This window comes from Littorina saxatilis, linkage group LG6 (genome assembly GCF_037325665.1).
Source record: "Littorina saxatilis isolate snail1 linkage group LG6, US_GU_Lsax_2.0, whole genome shotgun sequence".
Classification (NCBI taxonomy): Eukaryota; Metazoa; Mollusca; class Gastropoda; order Littorinimorpha; family Littorinidae; genus Littorina; species Littorina saxatilis.
Genome location: NC_090250.1, coordinates 33,259,190 through 33,279,189, shown reverse-complemented (window position 1 = coordinate 33,279,189; position 20,000 = coordinate 33,259,190). Strand labels below are relative to the sequence as shown.

The 20,000-nt window shown below is 42.6% G+C and overlaps 1 protein-coding gene across 1 annotated transcript; it reads left to right on the top strand.

Annotated features, from left to right (window-relative positions):
• The first annotated feature begins 7,988 nt into the window (after positions 1–7,988).
• Positions 7,989–15,146, top strand: LOC138969059 (zinc finger protein 155-like). Its single transcript, XM_070341763.1, has 5 exons — positions 7,989–8,152; positions 8,795–9,281; positions 10,512–10,937; positions 11,348–11,657; positions 12,892–15,146. The coding sequence occupies exons 1-5, from the start codon at positions 8,046–8,048 to the stop codon at positions 13,377–13,379; spliced, it is 1,818 nt and encodes a 605-aa protein (XP_070197864.1). The 5' UTR covers positions 7,989–8,045; the 3' UTR covers positions 13,380–15,146.
• Positions 15,147–20,000: the final 4,854 nt, after the last annotated feature.

Sequence of the window (20,000 nt, the reverse complement as noted above, 5' to 3'; positions counted from 1 at the left end):
GAGCGTTAACCAGCCTCAGAATGTTGTTACAACGAGAAAGTGTCAAGTACACTATACGACTGGACGCTGGTCAGTCGGGAACTCCATTGTGAAAGCGCACGTGTGGGCAGACTGGACCAGGATAGGTAACTGTGGATTCGAAAGTTCTTTCAGCCTGGCTGTCTAAACAGGCACAAGGCGCTGGTTTGAATAAAAAAACTAAACAGCGTTTTAACTTCCAAATAATGTTGAAGAAAAGGCACCTGCAAGACAACAAAACTAGAGTGTGTGTGCGTGTACTTGTGTGTTTGTTTGTGCGTGTGTGTTTGTTTGTTTGTGTGTGTGTGTGTGTGTGTGTGTGTGTGTGTGTGTGTGCGCGTGTGTGTGTGTGTTTGTTTGTGTGTGTGTGTGTGTGTGTGCGCGTGTGTGTGTGTGTGTGCGTGTTTGTGTGCGTGTGTGTGTGTGTGTGTGTGTGTGCGTGTCAGTGTGTGTGTGTGTGTGCGTGTTTGTGTGCGTGTGTGTGTGTGTTTCCTAATTGGGGACATTCAGGTTAAAACATACAGTTATAAAGAAGAGATCACAGAACCCAAACTTGGACAACTCATCAGGTTTTGGCGAGCACAAAGAATATTCACCTGTCTTTCATTGTTATGTGCAATGTGTCTCCCCTAGCGTTCTGTTTACTAATGGTAGGATATTTCGCTCTGGGAGCTATATGTCCGTGAGCAAAATTTCCTGTTTAGAACTAAATTGAGAAATATTTCTGAATGTTAGTGTTTGTACGACTTCCGATATTTAGACATGTTTTCAAAGTACTTACGTAAAAACCTTCAGCGCCTTGTTAATTCCTGACACAAACATGCAAGTATTCCGCCCTCAAACTGACTCCTCGACACTATCTTACCGCACCTCCACCCCCTATGTTTTAAGTGTAAAGGCACATTCCTGCTGGTGTAAACTGTTTTGCTCACCATCTCCGATTCTATCAGGCTTTTACATGGAAACACACTCACACACACACACACACACACACACACACACACACACACACACACACACACACACACACACACACACACACACAAACACAAACAAACAAACACACAAACACACACAAATGAATACCGTGACTGCTTGCTGTGGTGAGTTAGACTTGTTGATGAATTCGTGTCTTGAAAAGCCACTATAATTATAGTTGTTTCTACAAAATTAATTCATGAAAAAATTCCCACTGTGCATTGAAAGACTGACCTAATGCAAGCTGTTCTTTTTTTTGTATCTGTCTAAGTGGAGGGATGACCTTATACCATGTAAACTCAAAGCCTGGCTAAGTCTGAGATGGTCAGCCGAACTGTTTACATATACTGAACGGCAAAAGTTAGGGACCGCCCTTGACAAAACCAGGCCGTCCTGACCTGGGCCTCTCCAGAACGCTGTTGGTGGCCTGGAACTTCTGATGCAGCCTGACCACGACAGAATGGGACACTCCAAGTCGTCTGCCCACTTCTCGCTTGCTTACGACGGTCTTGCAGCCATGCGATGGCCCGGGCTTTGTTGAAGGTGGTCACCTTTCGTCTGGGAGGCATAGTGAGAAGATGGTGGCTAGGGGAAAATCGCGGGGCTATAAAGCCTAACTGGTGACAACAGTTCACTCTCAACACATCCCCCCTGCACGTGCATAACGAATTTTTCCTCTTTCCCGCCCAGGCTTGCCCACGCGCCAGCGTAAAAATGGTCCACTTTTTGCAGTTTGGCAGTTTCTGTCTCGTGCCCTAGCCAGGCCTCCGTGGATCCTGAGCAAGTTTCCTGCTAACACAGCATTGCTCACCCACTGGTGTGTACGGCCTGACAGCCATTTGGTTTTTATAAACTTAGGAACTCAAGGAGTTTGGCACAGATGAAGTCAGCTGGGTTTTTTCAAGGGCGGTCCCTAACTTTTGCCGTTCAGTATAGTAAGGATAGTGCTTTTAAACTTACAACCTGCTGCCATGTATGCTCAGGGTAGAGCGAGGATGCTGACATTTCCACGCAGGGTGGGTTAAGGAGGCACAAGTTTGGCAAAAGAGTGTGACAGCCGCATGTATTGACATTAAAGAAAACCGTCCCAAACACATTCGCTGGAGAGGGGAAGCAAATGAACCTTTTTTAGATGCGGGATTTTCTTAACGCGCCTTGTTTGCAAACCACTTTGTGGGAACTTGGGGCGGCATTTCTAAGTGACATGGAGATCTATGCATTCGTGAACAACAGCAAACAGGCAATGCCCCGAAAGACTAATAATATTGTACTAAGGCCCTGTGGTATAGGAATAGAAAAGTTTCCCACGTTCGATGAAAGAGTGGCTTAAAAGAACTCGACCATTAATCGTGCCCAGGGCCGGACTAGGCTAAGAGGAGGGGGGGGGGTTGCCAGTGGGGGTCAGGGGGCGAAGCCCCCTGAAGCTGATGGGTAGGTCATATTCTGAGATAGCAAAATGGTCGCTCCTTGCATGAAACGGCATAAAATAAACAATAATAAAAAATGTTTTAAATAAGTGAGGTACATGTTTAGGCTAGGGGGGGGGGGGGGTTGCGCAACCCCCATAACCCCCCCGGTAGTCCGGCCCTGGTGCCTACCCGTTCACGATAGCGCTTTATCTACCCGCTTTGCTGTGTCACAGATCGTGTTAAAGGGATTATGGCAGAAGCCAGTAAAACTTCAGTATGTATGTTGAAAGACAGTACCCTCTCTCCCTCACATAAATCGTGTGAATGTTTGTAAGAGGGTGAGGAAAGATTACCTTTGCTGCTGCGGGTAACTTTAGAAGGGCTACGGACATGAAACGTTTTGTGATGTAGATAATAAATCGTAGGTTTATTTGTTTTGGGGATGAAAAAGCAAAGATAACACACTTTTTTCTTGTGTTCGACAAAACAGTTTGTGCTTTTACAGCCTGTACTGCAAGGGACAGCTGGGACATCCCTTAAACGTGTCTAGTGTACAAACAAACGCACGCACGCACTGCCACTGAGGCACGCGCGCACTTACGCAAGCACGCGCGCGCGCACTAACGCACGCACGCATGTACGAAAACACACACACACACACACACACACACATACACATGCGCGCTCTCTACCGCGCTATCTCTGATAAGTGTACGCTACGCAAAGCTTTCAGGAGGCACATTCATGTTTATGCTCTAGGGCAAAACCCTTGACAGTGTCAGTTGTACAAACCCAAACAAGCGAATCACACGTTGGCACTTGGCCTAAGTTGACATTTTCTCCTCTTAATATGATGACCCAGTTCAGATGAACGCCGGCGACAGGTGAGTAAACACACACACACACACACACACACATATACACACACACACACCCACACTGACTGACACACACGGCACACACACTCACGGCACACACACACACACCAACACACACACACACACACACACACACACACACACACACACACACACACACACACACACACACACACACAAACAAACTGAAAAAGAAACAGCAACAATACTGAATTTCTATATTTCATGAGACATTTTGCGGCTACATTTTGACACTCATTCTGAATATCAATAAACCATTAACAACAGTTTCGCTTTTCTTTCCAACACATGTCGCACAAAAACTCCGCCTTTTCTCCGTTACTTCCTTTGCTTTGTTTAGTCGCCGATCGCGCAGAAACGTGATTGTGTGGGATATTCAAAGCCGTATTCTGATCCATAAAAAGATATCTCGGGTGTTATAGAGATGTGACTATTCCCGCCCAAAGCTGTCGGTTTACATTACACGTCTGCACCCCTCCCCTGCATTACCTCCCCACACCGAGAAGCACACCCACATGCATGGCCCCCCCCCTCCCCCCACTGGACGCGCTCGCCCCGCCAAATCCATCCGTTCGTTCGCTCCCTCTATCCCTGCCCCCCCCCCCCCCTTCCACCTGAAGTTCAAACCCACACCCTCCTGCTTCTACCTGAGTACCACAGACTCTTTCTACGCCTGTGTCTGAGACACCTCGCATACTCCCGAAAGAATCCCCACTCCCCCCCCCCCCCACCACCCTGACGCCCCCCCCTCACCGCCTCCTCAACGCACCAGCTCACCCCTCTATCTTTGAAAATCGAAATAATCCTTCCTCACCTCAGACCGCCCTCCGAGGCCTCAAGTCATAAATCAGGTATCTCAACGGGATCACGAATCAATGCGGAAATCTGAGATGGGCATTAAATGTAATACATGCACAAACTGGGACAGAAATATGTTTTCACGACGTACAAAAGAAGATATTACATATCGTATCTTAGATTGATATCACCGCAATATGCACTAAATGTCCCGTTTGAATTGCTAATATTAGCCGAGTGTCTTCAACAACTCTCGATGATCTTGTATACTAGAGCAGTGTTCTTGCTATTCATTTATGTATTTATGTATTTATTTGTGTAAACTGATATAAATCTACAATTTATTGATTAAATTCATTGAGCAAGAACCAGTCAGCAGATTCTGGCCACCGGTCAAAGATGAATTGAACGGACAAGACATCACAATAGCTTTATTTTGATAGGAAAAGTAACCAATTGTAATCGGACGGTAGGAAGGACTGACTGAAGATGTCTTTTTCAACACACATATTTTCAAACCAAAAAAAGTCGATAAGGAACTGGACATTTCCGGTTAACGACGACGCATAAACATTAGGTGCTGCCATACTGCAGCAGAAACTGGGCCACATTTAGAGCAAAGATATCAACTGGCCGATTCACAATAAAATCACTGGGTAAAATTCACAATCGATCAGTCGATGTAGGTATATCTGGCTTGACAGCCCTTTTTTTTTTTTTAGATATCTAATTAACCAATTAATTAACGCCAAGCCAGAAATGTAAGGAATTTTCATGTTCAATGCGTCGGTTCTGCTTCACTTAACCTCTACGATTAGGATCATACAACAATGTATTTAAATGGAAACAACTTACCAAGCCATGCAGCACGCACTTTCCAATCAAAGCAAACTCCACTTCAATGCGTCATAAATCATCACGAGTAATTAGCAGCACATCCACAGAAGAAATGATCGTAAACAAATCACTCCAGACTTTGAAAGCACAGTTTTACATCCACAACACAAACGAAATAAATCTATAGTTCGCACACATCCACGTTTCTCCAAAGAAAACTTGAATTAGTTCACTGGCGAAGCTCGAACAGGCTGCACTGAATATCCCTACACTGCGAACACAAACCATTCACCAGTGAAGAGCAAGTGGAAACTAAAGGTAAGTGAGGTCCCTCCCGTTGCCGTTGCGCCAGTGACAGTGAATGGTGAATGGGGGAACTCCTGCGACAGGTAGACTATACGCCTGTAGGGTATACAGACAGACACACGCTGCTCATATCAGTGAAAGATCTCTGTGCCGTCTCTGAACCCTAAATAAAAGTCAGTATCGCTTCAAAAAACAAACAGACAGACAGAAAGAAAGACAGACAGACAGACAGACAGACAGACAGACAGACAGGCAGGCAGGCAGACAGGCAGGCAGACAGGCAGGCAGACACTGAGACAGAGAGATGCTGCTGATAGGAATGAAACATCTTTTCACCCTCTCTGAACCAATAGTGTTGGATAAATGAATGTTAGTATCGCTGCCAACAAACAGACAGACAGACGGGCCGACAGACATACAGAAACACAGACAGACACACAGACCTATAAAGGTAGTCGCTTGCTGTCCAGGAGATAGAAACGCATTCAATCCTGATCAAATCTTTGGATGCGTTCAAAATACACTACCACCCATTCCTCACCCCCTCTCTCTCTACATCGAATCCCTGCTCAGTAGTTCTTTCTGCAGCCAAATGTAAGGCATGAACTTCAGGTGGTCATTATACCATCCTCGCCCCATGCAGTTGTAAATAAATTTAAAATTGGTTGAATCAGTGAATGCAAACTTCAAACAGTAAGCTATCTACTTACTTTCCTTAAACATTATAGCAGCATTGGGTGAAGGGAAATACAGATTTTCACTTCTTAAGTTATTTTGTTCACAAGAAAAACTGACTGACAGAAAGATAGACAGATTGACACGCATACTAGCAGACACTGAGGTAGGAGACAGACAGACCCTTCAAGAAGTCAGCGACAGGCTGACAAAAATTTGATGAGAACTTTACCAAAAACGGGTTTCTGTTTTGTTTCCTTTTTGTTTTGATGGGAGACTCTTGTTATCTGATGTTTTTCTTTATTTCACTTGCCCTCGACGTTACGGCGGCCATTGACTTCCTAGCTTTCCCTAAGTTTGTGCCTTCTCTCTCTCCTATCCCCTTCAGTCCTTTCGCATATCGTCACGCTCATAAGATAATTGCCTATGTAATTTTTTATGTTTTGAGCAAGGACGACTGAAAACAGAGGTCCTTGGTTTTGAGAAAAACGCAAAAAAAAAACCCCCACTTCTTTGGTTTCTGATCAATCTGCCTATCTCATTTTAGTTATAAGTTGGAAACTCCCTATCTCGAGCGAAGACAGCTGGATAACGTGAGATAAAGAGCTGACAGCAACATTTTCAATCAGCAAAATTGCATAACAACCCACAAAGAGCATTTGCATAACTTCTCATTCTCAAAACAATTCTTCCTGTATCATTTAAAGAAAAGTGACGAACTCAAGAAACAAGATGGTCAGTTTTGCTTACGTTACCGTGGCAAGGGTTTCCGATGGTCTGAGAGTTTGCACTCTCTAACACATGATAGATACTGTTCCAGTAGCTTCCCCTGTAGTTTCACTTCATAATGCCTAACACTGAGATAGGTATTTTTCTTATGAGCGTGACGATATAACTTAGTCAAGCCCTCTCCGAGTCAGTTCTCCGTGCTCTCAGTGTTGACTCGGTTTACAAAGATCTTTTGTCCTGTGTGAAAAGCAATCCGTCCATGTACAAAGCTGCAATATGATTATATCTCTCAAAGACTTGGTAACCTGAAGACCGAAAGGAGACTGACTGAGACGACTAAATGGATGCATGACATTACACCTTGCAGCGACGCGATTATAACCTTCGTGGTTGAAAACGACGTTAAACACCAAATAAAGAAAAGTAAAGCAGCGACATAGCGAACTTCACTGATGGTTTTGTGATGCACGTAATCAGTTCCTGCCTGAATTTTTTTCTGGGGTATTTTGTAATTAATGTAAACTGCGTTTAGGCTGTCTGCTCAGTTATGCGGAAATGTAGTACAGGCCAGAGCCGCTGTGCAGCGTCAGTGGCCGTGCACTGGCCGACCCGCGATAGACTGACTGTGCCGCAAGAAGGTTGACAGTGAAACCGAGTCAGTGTAGCAAACAGTTTGGGCGCCGGGAAGGCGGCTAAATGTTTAACCCTAAGTACTGGGGTGTCCGAGTCGGTCATTTTCTTCTAGGTTGTACAATAATCACTGACTTTGCCTCTGCCAAATGAATTTCTCTCGCAAGCATAATAGTGTACACTGATCATGTCGAGCCATGACATATCTGGGACTCAGTGACGTGACGACGCGTGCACACACGGAGATGTGCGCTCACAGGCACTTACACTGACACACGCGCACAGCGTGCACACACACATACACACTAACACACACAAACACACACACACACACACACTCACACACACACACACAGGCACACACACACATACACGCACACACACACTAACACACACACACACACAGATTGACGAAAAGAAGGGAAATAATCTTGATTCTATTTTAGATGTCTGAAAATGCGAGTTGCACCCCTTTAACTAGTAACTCTCTCTCTCTCTCTCTCTCTCTCTCTCTCTCTCTCTCTCTCTCTCTCTCTTTCTTTCTAGCTTCGCTCTAGTATATAAACATACGCGCGCACAAACACACTTGTTGGCAAAAGGAGGAATGCATTTGCTGTTTTTTGTGTTTCGAAACTAAATTTTGATGAGCTCTGAATGAAATTTAATTCAGAGTTACATCCCCTAATAGTACGTCTGCTTTTCCGGAAAATCCACCACCACCGGTCCTCGCATTTCTATGTCAAACGCTCAATAAATCAAGGAGAACATGGCAGGAGAAGTGATTGAGCAGGCGTCGCATATACGCTGGGAGCAAGTGCGATTGAATCAGGGTCTGCGCTGCGAGTCCGAAGTGGCTGCCTTCCTTTTGCAACAGTAAGACTGCCAGTGCCCATCAGTGCATTACTACATTCATTACTTTGTTTTTACCAGGGACCTGTATCTTACTTGTACTTGTACTCCGTGATTTTTACAAAGTCAAAAGACTGAGGTTTCAGTACATGATATGGACCATACCCTCTTGGCCTAAAATTAAACCTAAGACGACTTTGCAGTGTTTGTATAATGTTGATTGTATCTTGCCTTGAGGGTTACACATTCATAATTTAGGTTTTTAGGTGGTTTTTTTTTAAAATAATTTGTTTAATAATTTTTTTTTCCATGCAGTTTACTTACCTTTATTTTTTCTCTCACTTAGTAAACACATTTTCTGCTAGCCAATTACATGTAGCACCTTATAAATTCATGCCTGACCTCTTCAACCCTATATCATAGCTGTCAGCCCCAGATCCCAAAACATATTGATCAAGATTGTGCACAGCACATATGTCTCTTGACTGTATTTTGTAAAGTGAAATTATTGCACTAGAAAGCTATGACTACTCAAATCTACTCATTAAAGCTTTTTGCTTTAAAAATGCATTTTTAAAGCTTAGTTTACTAAATTTAATTTGTTTTGACGTCTCTGTTCTAAATAAAACCCCACAAACTTGATTTGTATATATATATATTTTCCAGCTACGAAGACACCCTGTCAGGATTCCAGTCATCAGTCCAGTGCAGACAATGTAAAACGCCGTTGATTCTTCGCTGTCCTGTCTGCTCTTCCCAGTGTCAAGACCTCAAAGTGGAACCGCGTGTTGCGAATGCGACTTTAGTGGACACATCAGCTCCTGTGGACCCTGATGATACAGCCAACTGTGTGCCTTGGAATACTGCCAGCGACACCTCTATGGACTCTGGTGTTAACAGTGGAGAAACTGCCCTGTTCGAAATTAAAACTGAAAATACAGACGTTGATGAAACTCCACTTTCTCTTTCTCCTGGTCTGAACGTTGACAGAAATGTTGGAGATAATGTGAGTGAAGCAAGAGGCATACACAGACGAAGAAGTATTGAAAGCACAGTGCCAGTGATGGAAATTGTGAAAAGCGGCGGCACTCGTAACAACAGTGGCAGGAAGCAGCTCACAGTCAAGCTGAGAAGGATTGAGGATACTGCAATGGTAAGAACATGTATAAAGACGTGTGTGTGTGTGTGCGTAAAACTCACTAAAAGGGTGGGAGGGAGGGGTTTAGGGAGGGAGAGAGATTACATTCAGTCGGTAAAAAAAAATCCAAATACACATGTATTTATAGCAAAAAGAAAAATTAGGATATTATTATGATACATTGCAATATTAGGCTAAAAAAAAAAAAATTGGTTTAGGGTAACCCGACTGACCCTATTTTTTCCCGCCGACCCTAACACTTTTTTTTCATTTCTCAAAAAACAAACAAAAAACCCACAAACTTTTGGCACATTTTGCGAACCATACCGAGACTAAGGGAAGTAACCTCCTTTGAACTGGACATCACACGTGACAATTGCAATGGCGGCTTCGACTTCGAGCACCTGCTTTGCAATATATACTTTTGCAAATGTGATCATGGAGAAGACATCAAAATGAAAATAGTTTGCGGTACGCTCTTCGGCTCTCTCCTGAACTGTTTGAAATTATAGGACCTGAATCGAGTTATTGACTCTGATTTCGGGTTTATAGAGTCACATTTTCTGCCGGAAAGTTTGCGTTGTTGTTATCCAGCTCATTGTTGAAACCTAAAACAGAAAGATTGAGTAGAATCTTCTTGTGTTCTTGTGTGGTGTAGAAATAATTGTGTGACTGGTCACATCTGTCTCTCTGCTACTAGGGACTGAAGAAGTCCTTCCAAACTATGTTGCCCTAATGCTGTTCATGTGCAGCCTGGCACAACACACCCATCGCCCTTTGGCAAAAAGAATTGACCCGTTTTTATATCTGACCCTCCAGTTTCATGAATGGGATTTTATTAAAACTTTAAACGAGGGATGAGTAGGCGGAAGGCAAGGTGTCCCACCGTCCCTGTTGAGCGTGGGTTTGGCAGCTGCAATGTGGATAGTCTCGTTCACTCACCCTTCAGAAAGGTAATTTATTTTCTCCCTTGAAGCTTAGTCTGCGGGAAACATTGACACTCTTACTATAAACTTTGTAACAACTAATATAAACGTTCAATACAATTTAAGAACTTGAGACAAAATGGTGTTTGTGATGTTTTCATATTATTATGAGGTCAACTAAAATGTTTAAATACACCTATATATACCTACCGACCCTATTTTTTTGGTCGCGTTACCCTAAACCAACATATTTTTTGTTGTTGGCCTTATTCATGTGAAGAATTAACAAGGATATTGTTTTAGCTGAATCATTTGGCAGGTTGAGGAGTCACCGGCTCTCCACCAGAAGCACAGGAGGCAGCAAGCAGGGAGGAAAAAACAGTGCAAAAAGAAAGGACCTACTGCAAGGCAGCTAAAGAAAGCCACCCAAAAACAGGACCAAACTTTCTGTCAGTCCTTGCCTCCAGCACAGACAACACAGCATCTGCAACCCAGTTCACAAACAAATCTTCACCTGTTTCGTCTTCAAACAGTGCTGCCTCAGGGAGAAAATGAAGAGAAGGGAGGAGAACAGTCTGCAGCGACACAAGAGGGGGATGACAAGAGATCCTCGATGGGTATTGTGGAGGGGAGTAAACAGCCAAAGCTGTGTAAGGAAGAGCAAGCAGACGTGACCCGAGAGCTGATCAGTCTTGTGCAGCGGAGTCAGTGTGGGACCCCAGAGTACAAACAAACCTTGAGGCTGGTGGGTTAATTTGCTTTCTTTTTAATTTGAAAGGGATAAGAAACTCAGCAAAAGAAAGTAAAAGATAAGCTTTGTTTTTGTGTCTGTGTGAGACTGAACTGAGTCAGACTTATGGCAATTTGATAAGCATTCAGGCAGGTTCATTCCAGAAGAAAATGTCTGAACTTCTCAGCCAGGCTGGATAACAGTAATCTTATAAGATTTGCTGCTTTAAAAAAAATATACAGGCAGAGTTTTTTTTGCGAAGGTACAATCAAGTAACGTTACATGTATTTGCGACAACAGCAATGTTTTTCATCCTTAAGTTTGACTACCTAGTAACCTTTTTGTTTCTCCACCTCCCCCCCCCCACCCCCCTACAGTATACCACCACTGTTTTAATAAATGAATCTTTTTGTGTGTGTTTTCAGTTCACAAGAGGATACAGTGGGTTTTGCCCCATCTGCCAGAGGCGCATCAAAGCCCTGAGTAAACACCTGACTAACCATATGCCCCAGAAAGTTGTCCCTTGCCCCTTGTGCCCCTTGACCTTCCGCAACGTAGCTGCTCGAGATTACCACAGGGAGAGGGTGCACAGCTCCAGAGGAAAGTCATTCACATGTGAGGACTGCGGGCGCAGTTTTTACAAGCCCTGGTTGTTGCAGCAACACCTGCGTATACACACCGGGGAAAAGCCATATGTCTGTGACAAGTGTGGTGCCGCCTTTTCCTCTTCCCCAGGTTTGTGGTGGTTGTTGTTTTGGTGGTGGTTGTGACGGGTGAAGTGGCCTAGTGGATAAGACATCGGCCTCCTTATCGGAAGGTCGTGAGTTCAAATCCCGGCAGCGGCTGCCTGGTGGGTTAAGGGCGAAGATTTTTCCGATCTGCAATATCAACTTATGTGCAGACCTTTCTTTCTTTCTTTATTTGGTGTTTAACGTCGTTTTCAACCATTCAAGGTTATATCGCGACGTATACATGTGCAGACCTGCTAGTGCCTTATCCCCCTTTGTGTATACACGCAAGCACAAGACCAAGTGCGCACGGAAAAGATCCTGTAATCCATTTCAGAGTTCAGTGGGTAATAGAAGCACGAAAATACCTAGCATGCTTCCCTCGAAAGCGGCATGTGCCTGAACGATGGGGTAAAAACGGTCATACACATATTAACCCACTCATGCAAAAACGTTGGAGTTTCAGCCCATGAACAAAGAGGAGAAAGGTGATGGTTGTGGTAGTGACTCAGATTAAAGGGATCGTGTATGCCTGTAACATGAAAGTGAAAGTGACCAGTCATGACAGCCGTAAAAAGGAGGGAGTCTGTAAATGGAAGAAAAACTATCAACAAACATTCAGACAAAAAGAAGATCTTAAAAATAGGTAAATTTGGGGTTGCTGACATTCCTGTTGATGATAAAGCTGCTTCTGTTAATGCCGATGTATTTGGATTATTACTGATGATGATGATCATGTTAATTGTAATTGAGTTTAAGGGAGAAAGGTTGGCCAAGGAGGGGGAGGAAGGGATGGAGCTGAAGTCATTGTGATACAGTGAAACCCCCCTACCCTTTTAAGGCCCCTCAAATTTAAGACTTAATTCCTCCTTTTAAAGGCCTGATTTTTTTTTTTTCGATCGCCGATCACACTTGGAGTCCAGATCTTGAGATATAATTAGTGGTCTTCTGCAGCGCAGCCACTGGCCCGTACAGCTTGTTGTGCAGGGACTCCGGCAATGGCCAGATTTCCTCTCTCAGCACCTGGTGGTTCCTGCAGTCTCGTAGGATGTGGGCCGTGTCCTGCTCTGCTTCTCCACAAGAACACATGGGGGAGGGCATTTTAAAGGCCTGATTTTTTCCAGATTGTTGGAGGTCTTGAAATGGGGGCTCCACTATACTGATAGTGATTGGCCATTTTGTTGTCCATACAAATTATTCAGATCACCGCGGTAACAGAAAATTGAACTGTACTTTTGCAGGTCTGATCAACCACAACACCAGCACCCACATAGGCAAGAAACCCTTCACGTGCGAGGACTGCGGAAAGACTTATGCCTTCAGCTCCTTGCTGAAGCGCCACAGAGCCGCACATAGCACCACACCGCAGTTTCCTTGCACCTTATGCCTCAGGGCATTCGTCTCAAAACGTCTTCTCAACCAGCATATGGTACGACACAAAGCCGCCAGGTCCCACGTCTGTGATGTGTGTGGCCGGGGCTTTAAAACCCGCTGGCAGGTGAACAAACATGTTAGTGTACACAGTGAGGAGAGACCGTACCGGTGTGATTTCTGCGGGAAGGGGTTTAAGATGAGGAGCGTTCTGGACACCCATAGGCGTGTACACACTGGGGAGAGGCCGTACAAATGCCCTGACTGCGACAAGAGCTTCTCTGACTCGGGCAATCTGTGCAAACATCGCAAAACTAATCATCGCTGGCCTGGAGTGGAAAAACTTGCCGTAGTTTAGTTACTGTTGATTTGTTTGTTGTTCAACAGGTAAGAATCTCTATGTTTTTGTGGGGAAAAAAGTGATAGTGTGCTGTGATTATAGAGCCCAAATGCTATCGGGATTATTTTAATGAAAAGTATGTGCAATGTAATTGTTTTTGCAAATGGTCTTCTCGGGTCATTTGCAACTTAATGTCCGATCAGGTGTTTATTTGAAGGCATGATTGGTGAAAATGTAGCTTTTTTTGACTCACATGCGAAGCAAAAGTGAGTCTATGTACTCACCCGAGTCGTCCGTCCGTCCGGACGTCCGTCCGTCCGGACGTCCGTCCGGACGTCCGTCCGTCCGGAAAACTTTAACGTTGGATATTTCTTGGACACTATTCAGTCTATCAGTACCAAATTTGGCAAGATGGTGTATGATGACAAGGCCCCAAAAAACATACATAGCATCTTGACCTTGCTTCAAGGTCAAGGTCGCAGGGGCCATAAATGTTGCCTAAATAACAGCTATTTTTCACATTTTTCACATTTTCTCTGAAGTTTTTGAGATTCAATACCTCACCTATATATGATATATAGGGCAAAGTAAGCCCCATCTTTTGATACCAGTTTGGTTTACCTTGCTTCAAGGTCAAGGTCACAGGAGCTCTTCAAAGTTGGATTGTATACATATTTTGAAGTGACCTTGACCCTGAACTATGGAAGATAACTGTTTCAAACTTAAAAATTATGTGGGGCATATGTTATGCTTTCATCATGAGACGCATTTGGTCACATATGATCAAGGTCAAGGTCACTTTGACCCTTATGAAATGTGACCAAAATAAGGTAGTGAACCACTAAAAGTGATCATATCTCATGGTAGAAAGAGCCAATAAGCACCATTGTACTTCCTATGTCTTGAATTAACAGCTTTGTGTTGCATGACCTTGGATGACCTTGACCTTGGGTCAAGGTCACATGTATTTTGGTAGGAAAAATGTGTAAAGCATGTGAGTCGTATGGGCTTTGCCCTTCTTGTATAATATTGATAATCAGAAAGAAGTCATTCCAAGGTCAAGTCATCTGAACATTATTGTTTTTATCATGGTATTTCAGTGTGTGTGTGTGTGTGTGTGTGTGTGTGTGTGTGTGTGTGTGTGTGTGTGTGTTTGTGTGTGCATTTGTGTGTCTGTTTCCAAAGGAAAGGGGGAGGGGATACTAAGTGCGTAGTTGATCACAGACTTAGTCGTTATAATCATTTTTTTGTTGGCTTAGCATTTCGTTTTCTTCTTTTGTTTGTCTTCTTGTTACTGATTTGTGGGTTCAAATCTCATTCCGTAAATTGTTGTTGTTGTTGCTCCATTACTGTTATGTTACTGTTGGAGGTTAGTTGTTTTGCAATGTGCCATATTGAACCTTAATGAACCTTTTTGAGTTGTGATTAATTATGGAATGATTACCAAAAAAAACCAACCATCATCATACAAAGCATACCCCCGGCGGGTTAGGGGGAAGAATTTACCCGATGCTTCCCAGCATGTCGTAAGAGGCGACTAACGGATTCTGTTTCTCCTTTTACCCTTGTTAAGTGTTTCTTGTATAGAATATAGTCAATGTTTGTAAAGATTTTAGTCAAGCAGTATGTAAGAAATGTTAAGTCCTTTGTACTGGAAACTTGCATTCTCCCAGTAAGGTAATATATTGTACTACGTTGCAAGCCCCTGGAGCAATTTTTTTATTAGTACTTTTGTGAACAAGTAACAATTAACAAGTGGCTCTATCCCATCTCCCCCCCCCCCCCCCCCCCTTTCTCCGTCGCGATATAACCTTCGTGGTTGAAAACGACGTTAAACACCAAATAAAGAAAGAAAGAAAGATACAAAACATGCCCGCATGCGTGTACACACACACACACACACACACACACACACACACACACACACACACACACACACACACACACACACACACACACACACACACACACACACACGTCCAGAATGACATCTCCGCCACCCTCACCCCACCCACCTTCCATGACACACAATCTTTTTTCCCTGTGTGTATGTATCTCTATCTCTGTCTCGATCTATGTGTGTCTCTCCCTCTTACTTTTATAAACTCTTACATATTCGGGAATGGTTTTCGCCTTCATATCTTAGACGTACACTTTTTCCTGATTTTTGTGTGGTTGATGACTGCATAATCAAGTTTTCAAAATGTATAAAACAAACCTAGGTATCACAATTGGTCAACATGACTATGTCTCCTCACATCGTGAACATGACGCATGAGTTTGATTTTCCACTTCCTTGCTACTCAAGCTACTCAGATTCTTACTTATGTCTTTGTTTTGGCACGCCTTGATTATTGCAATCCACTTCTTGTAGGCTGCCTACAGTACCTTTTGAATAATGCTGCTTGTCTCCTTTTGAAGGTTAGCAAGAGATATCAAAACACTCCTAACCCCAGACTATTTCATTGCATAGCTTCTGGTAGACCATGTATCCAATACAAGGTCTGTTGCCTCTGTTTTGGTGCTGTACTGTCGTGTACTAGTTCCTCATATCTCTCTGAACTCCTCAAAATGTAAAAACCCACTCGAACCCTAGGTTCAGTCATTCTCGCTGAGACAGCCTCATCTGCTTTCGGCAAATGTACTTTCTCTGTTTCTGCCCCATAATTATGTAACAGCATTTTACAAAATGTCCGTCATTATAGTTCAAAATCACTTCCTTCCTTCCTTCAAATCTGCTCTCACTTCAAACAGCATCTCCATTCATTCTTACTCCCTGAATCCCCTTTTTTTGCCACACTGAATAGTATATATTTTGTAAGTCAATGTTTTTGTAAAAGTATATATATTGTTGGGACGGTTGCTTTATTGAACTGTATTAATTAGATTTCATCGTGTGTGTGTGTGTGTGTGTGTGTGTGTGTGTGTGTGTTTCGCTATTGTACATCGCTGTGAGCTCTATTATAGCGAGAAGGGGCGATCCATACGTGTTCATTATTATGATTATTACTTGACATCATTCCCGTGTAAGCCATTAAACATGCCGCTCTAGTGGTAAGGCGTCCGCCCCGTGATCGGGAGGTCGTGGGTTCGAACCCCGGCCGGGTCATACCTAAGACTTTAAAATTGGCAATCTAGTGGCTGCTCCGCCTGGCGTCTGGCATTATGGGGACTGGTTGGTCCGGTGTCAGAATAATGTGACTGGGTGAGACATGAAGCCTGTGCTGCGACTTCTGTCTTGTGTGTGGCGCACGTTATATGTCAAAGCAGCACCGCCCTGATATGGCCCTTCGTGGTCGGCTGGGCGTTAAGCAAACAAACAAACAAATAAACAAACATGCCGCTAGATATCTGTCCAGAAGTTGATCATGGATATCAGCATTCATCCACTTGGACACACACGAAATCAACAGCTTGGCTGCTTCCTGTACAGAGTGTTCTGAATTAATGTTGCAGATTAACACTGGTGTCACGACATTAATTCGACACAAAATTGTTAGTCTGCACAGGCCGCAGTCGTGTTGATTTTTGGTATAATGTGCCCAAATTGCTCTTATAACTTGTGAAGTACTGAATGTTTTATTTGCTCCAATGTTTGGAGAAGGAAGTGTTTATTAAATAGCTATATATTTGCCATCTTACCTCTTTCTTCGTCCTTCTTCTGTTATCCGTGTCTGACCCCGTATTGTGTGTGTGTGCTTGTGTACGTGCATGCTTGCACGTGCACATGTAAGTGTGTATGTCTGTGTGTTTTTAATTTTATTGTTCTACTCTTCTCAAAATTACCTATATCAATAAACCTTTCACTTATTCTGTCCATCCACCAAGCCATTCATCTCTCTCTCTCTCTCTCTCTCTCTCTCTCTCTCTCTCTCTCTCTCTCTCTCTCTCTCTCTCTCTCTCTCTCTCTCTCTCTCTCTCTCTGTAAGTGTGTGTGTGTGTGTGTGTGTGTCTGTTTGTCTGTCTGTCTGTCTGTCTGTCTGTGTTCGACAGCGCAGCTATCATCTTCCACAAGTTAAATAAAACAAAGACTGAAGCATGGTATTTTGTTAGTGATTTACTTTTCAATTCTACGCGTTGAAATAAAACTGGTAAAAGAACCAGCAAAAATGAAAACACCGCTTACGATAAACCCCAGATGAAGGCACCCTCACATTTCACAACTCCAGATGACAAAGATCCAAAAATAACAACAACAACATGTACAACAATTAATGGCGTAGACCCTGTTCATGTTCACACCAGCTTATCAAGGCGGGGTTCCTAGCTGGTGATTTCAATACACAATAAAATCTTTTGTAAAAACACCATCGCCCAACATAACCTGATGTGCACAAGCAGATGCTTTTGGTACGAGTCACGTCAGGAAAGTGCATTTAATTTTTTGAATTTTTTGAATTTTTTGAATTTTTATTGAAATCAAATAACTTTACAACAGTTCATTCCAAAATAAGGAAAGCTAGCTATCAGGAGATTTCTTTTCTTCTGTTTTATTGAAAGCAACTGTACAACGAATGCCACTGGTTTTAACACTAAACGTGGTATATCATTATGATCTCTATATGTAAGAACTGCTTTCCTTCGTACACTCTCAGAGTACAACAACAACAAAAACAATAATATTAATAATATATTCACCAAGCAGCAAACACATGGCGCTTTACAAAATGCATTGGCCACTGATTCAAATTCAACATTCCACAAATGAAAAATGTGAGGGAATTTAACAGCACTGGTCATACAGTCTTATTATGCAGCACTCACATAAAAGCATAACGATTTAAAGGAAAATAGAGATTTAACAATGGCTGTATATGGCACAAGATTAAACAGCAAACAAGCAGACATACCCCATTTTTAGACTACAAACACTTTTCAACGCTTCACACACACATACACATCGAATTCAATCCATCATAAAAATGAGATATTTTGGTGACAAAGAAGCTAGACCCTGAATATTGGAGGCTGAGGATAATAATCATAATGACAGCGTAAATAGCGCGAACCACAGTAAACTATGCTCTCCGCGCTTTACATATTATAACTATGAATAAAACCATACTATTAATTCAAACATCTTCTTCTTCTTCTTCTACGTTCGTGGGCTGAAACTCCCACGTACACTCGTGTTTTTTGCACGAGTGGAATTTTACGTGTATGACCGTTTTTACCCCGCCATTTAGGCAGCCATACGCCGCTCTCGGAGGAATTCAAACATCAAATACATATACATTCTAACAAAATAACGTAACAATAAACTTACAGCAACACATTATCCACGTATCGACAATACCATGCAATAGATACACAACTCACAATAAATTATGTACTATGAACATTGGGTTTGGTTGCGGAGGTTCGTTGGCATGTGTCTCGGACTACGATATGTTGACGGCGTCTGGAAATGGTTTTCACATAAACGTATTCAGGCCACAAAAAAAATAGGTCTGTTTACGGTAACATAGGCCAAAGAAATAGGGTCGGTAGGTCGGGATTTTTTTTTTCTCCCAAAAAACCCTATTTTTACGTTATTTTGCCAAAAAAACAAGATTTTTTTTTTTCCCAAATGCCAAAAAAAAGTCTAGGGTCGCGCGAAAAAACTAGGGTCGGTCGGGTTACCGTAAACAGACCTTTTTTTTTTTTTGGCCTCAGCCGAAAAAAGGAAGAAAAACAAAACACACGAAAAAACAACAACAATCAACAACATGGCTGTGGTGTTAAAATTGTCTCTTTCATTTATTAAAACAAATCTTGTGTCACTGTATATCTATACCCGTTTTTGGAAAGCGAATATATTGACTTGAAAGATTCAAAATGTTGTGCTGCAAAACTATCGAGAGACAAACTAGGGTCGAGTGTGTGAGCACTATATTAGGCAGTGTACTCTCGATGATGCTATAAATGCAGGTAAGTCCCACTTTACTTACATAGTTCACTGTAGCAATAAAATCGAACACGACACAAGATCAAAAAATATATCAACGTATATATATAAGCTCAGACAGTGATAACGCATTACACAAACATATTTGCTGAGGGTTAGATAGTTTACCCAATCTCAGGTGGTAAGGCAGCAAGATATTTTGGGCATATCTAATTTTGCACGAAACTAAAGGCTAAAATGCATGAGAAATCTCTCATACTCATTACGTCTACGACGTTTTATAAATATCACCCGCAAGATCACACACACACACACACGCAGGCACGCACTCATGTACGTACACGCGCGCGCACCTGAAATGCCAATAACATACTACATGTACATTAAAGAAAATGCACCATTAGCAAGAATATGACTGTCGGCATAACCTTGAGCGTGTCAGTCACATAGTTAACAAATGTCCACATGTGATAACAAGAGATACCGATCATAAACGGATTTGTATGTAATTTACATACATGTATAAGACACTCTTTATTACATGTATATAGCACTCTTTAACTTCTCATAATACCTTCCACGTAACATGCAATTCTATTCAAAAACGAACTTCAAAATGAGCATTGCAGCGATTTGGCCTTCCTGAACAACAGTTAGACAGATATAAACAAAATAAGTTCATAGTACATATACTGTGTTATTTCGAGATTCTCTTGTTAGTCACAAGTTTCTGCGTTCATTTGTTTTATAAT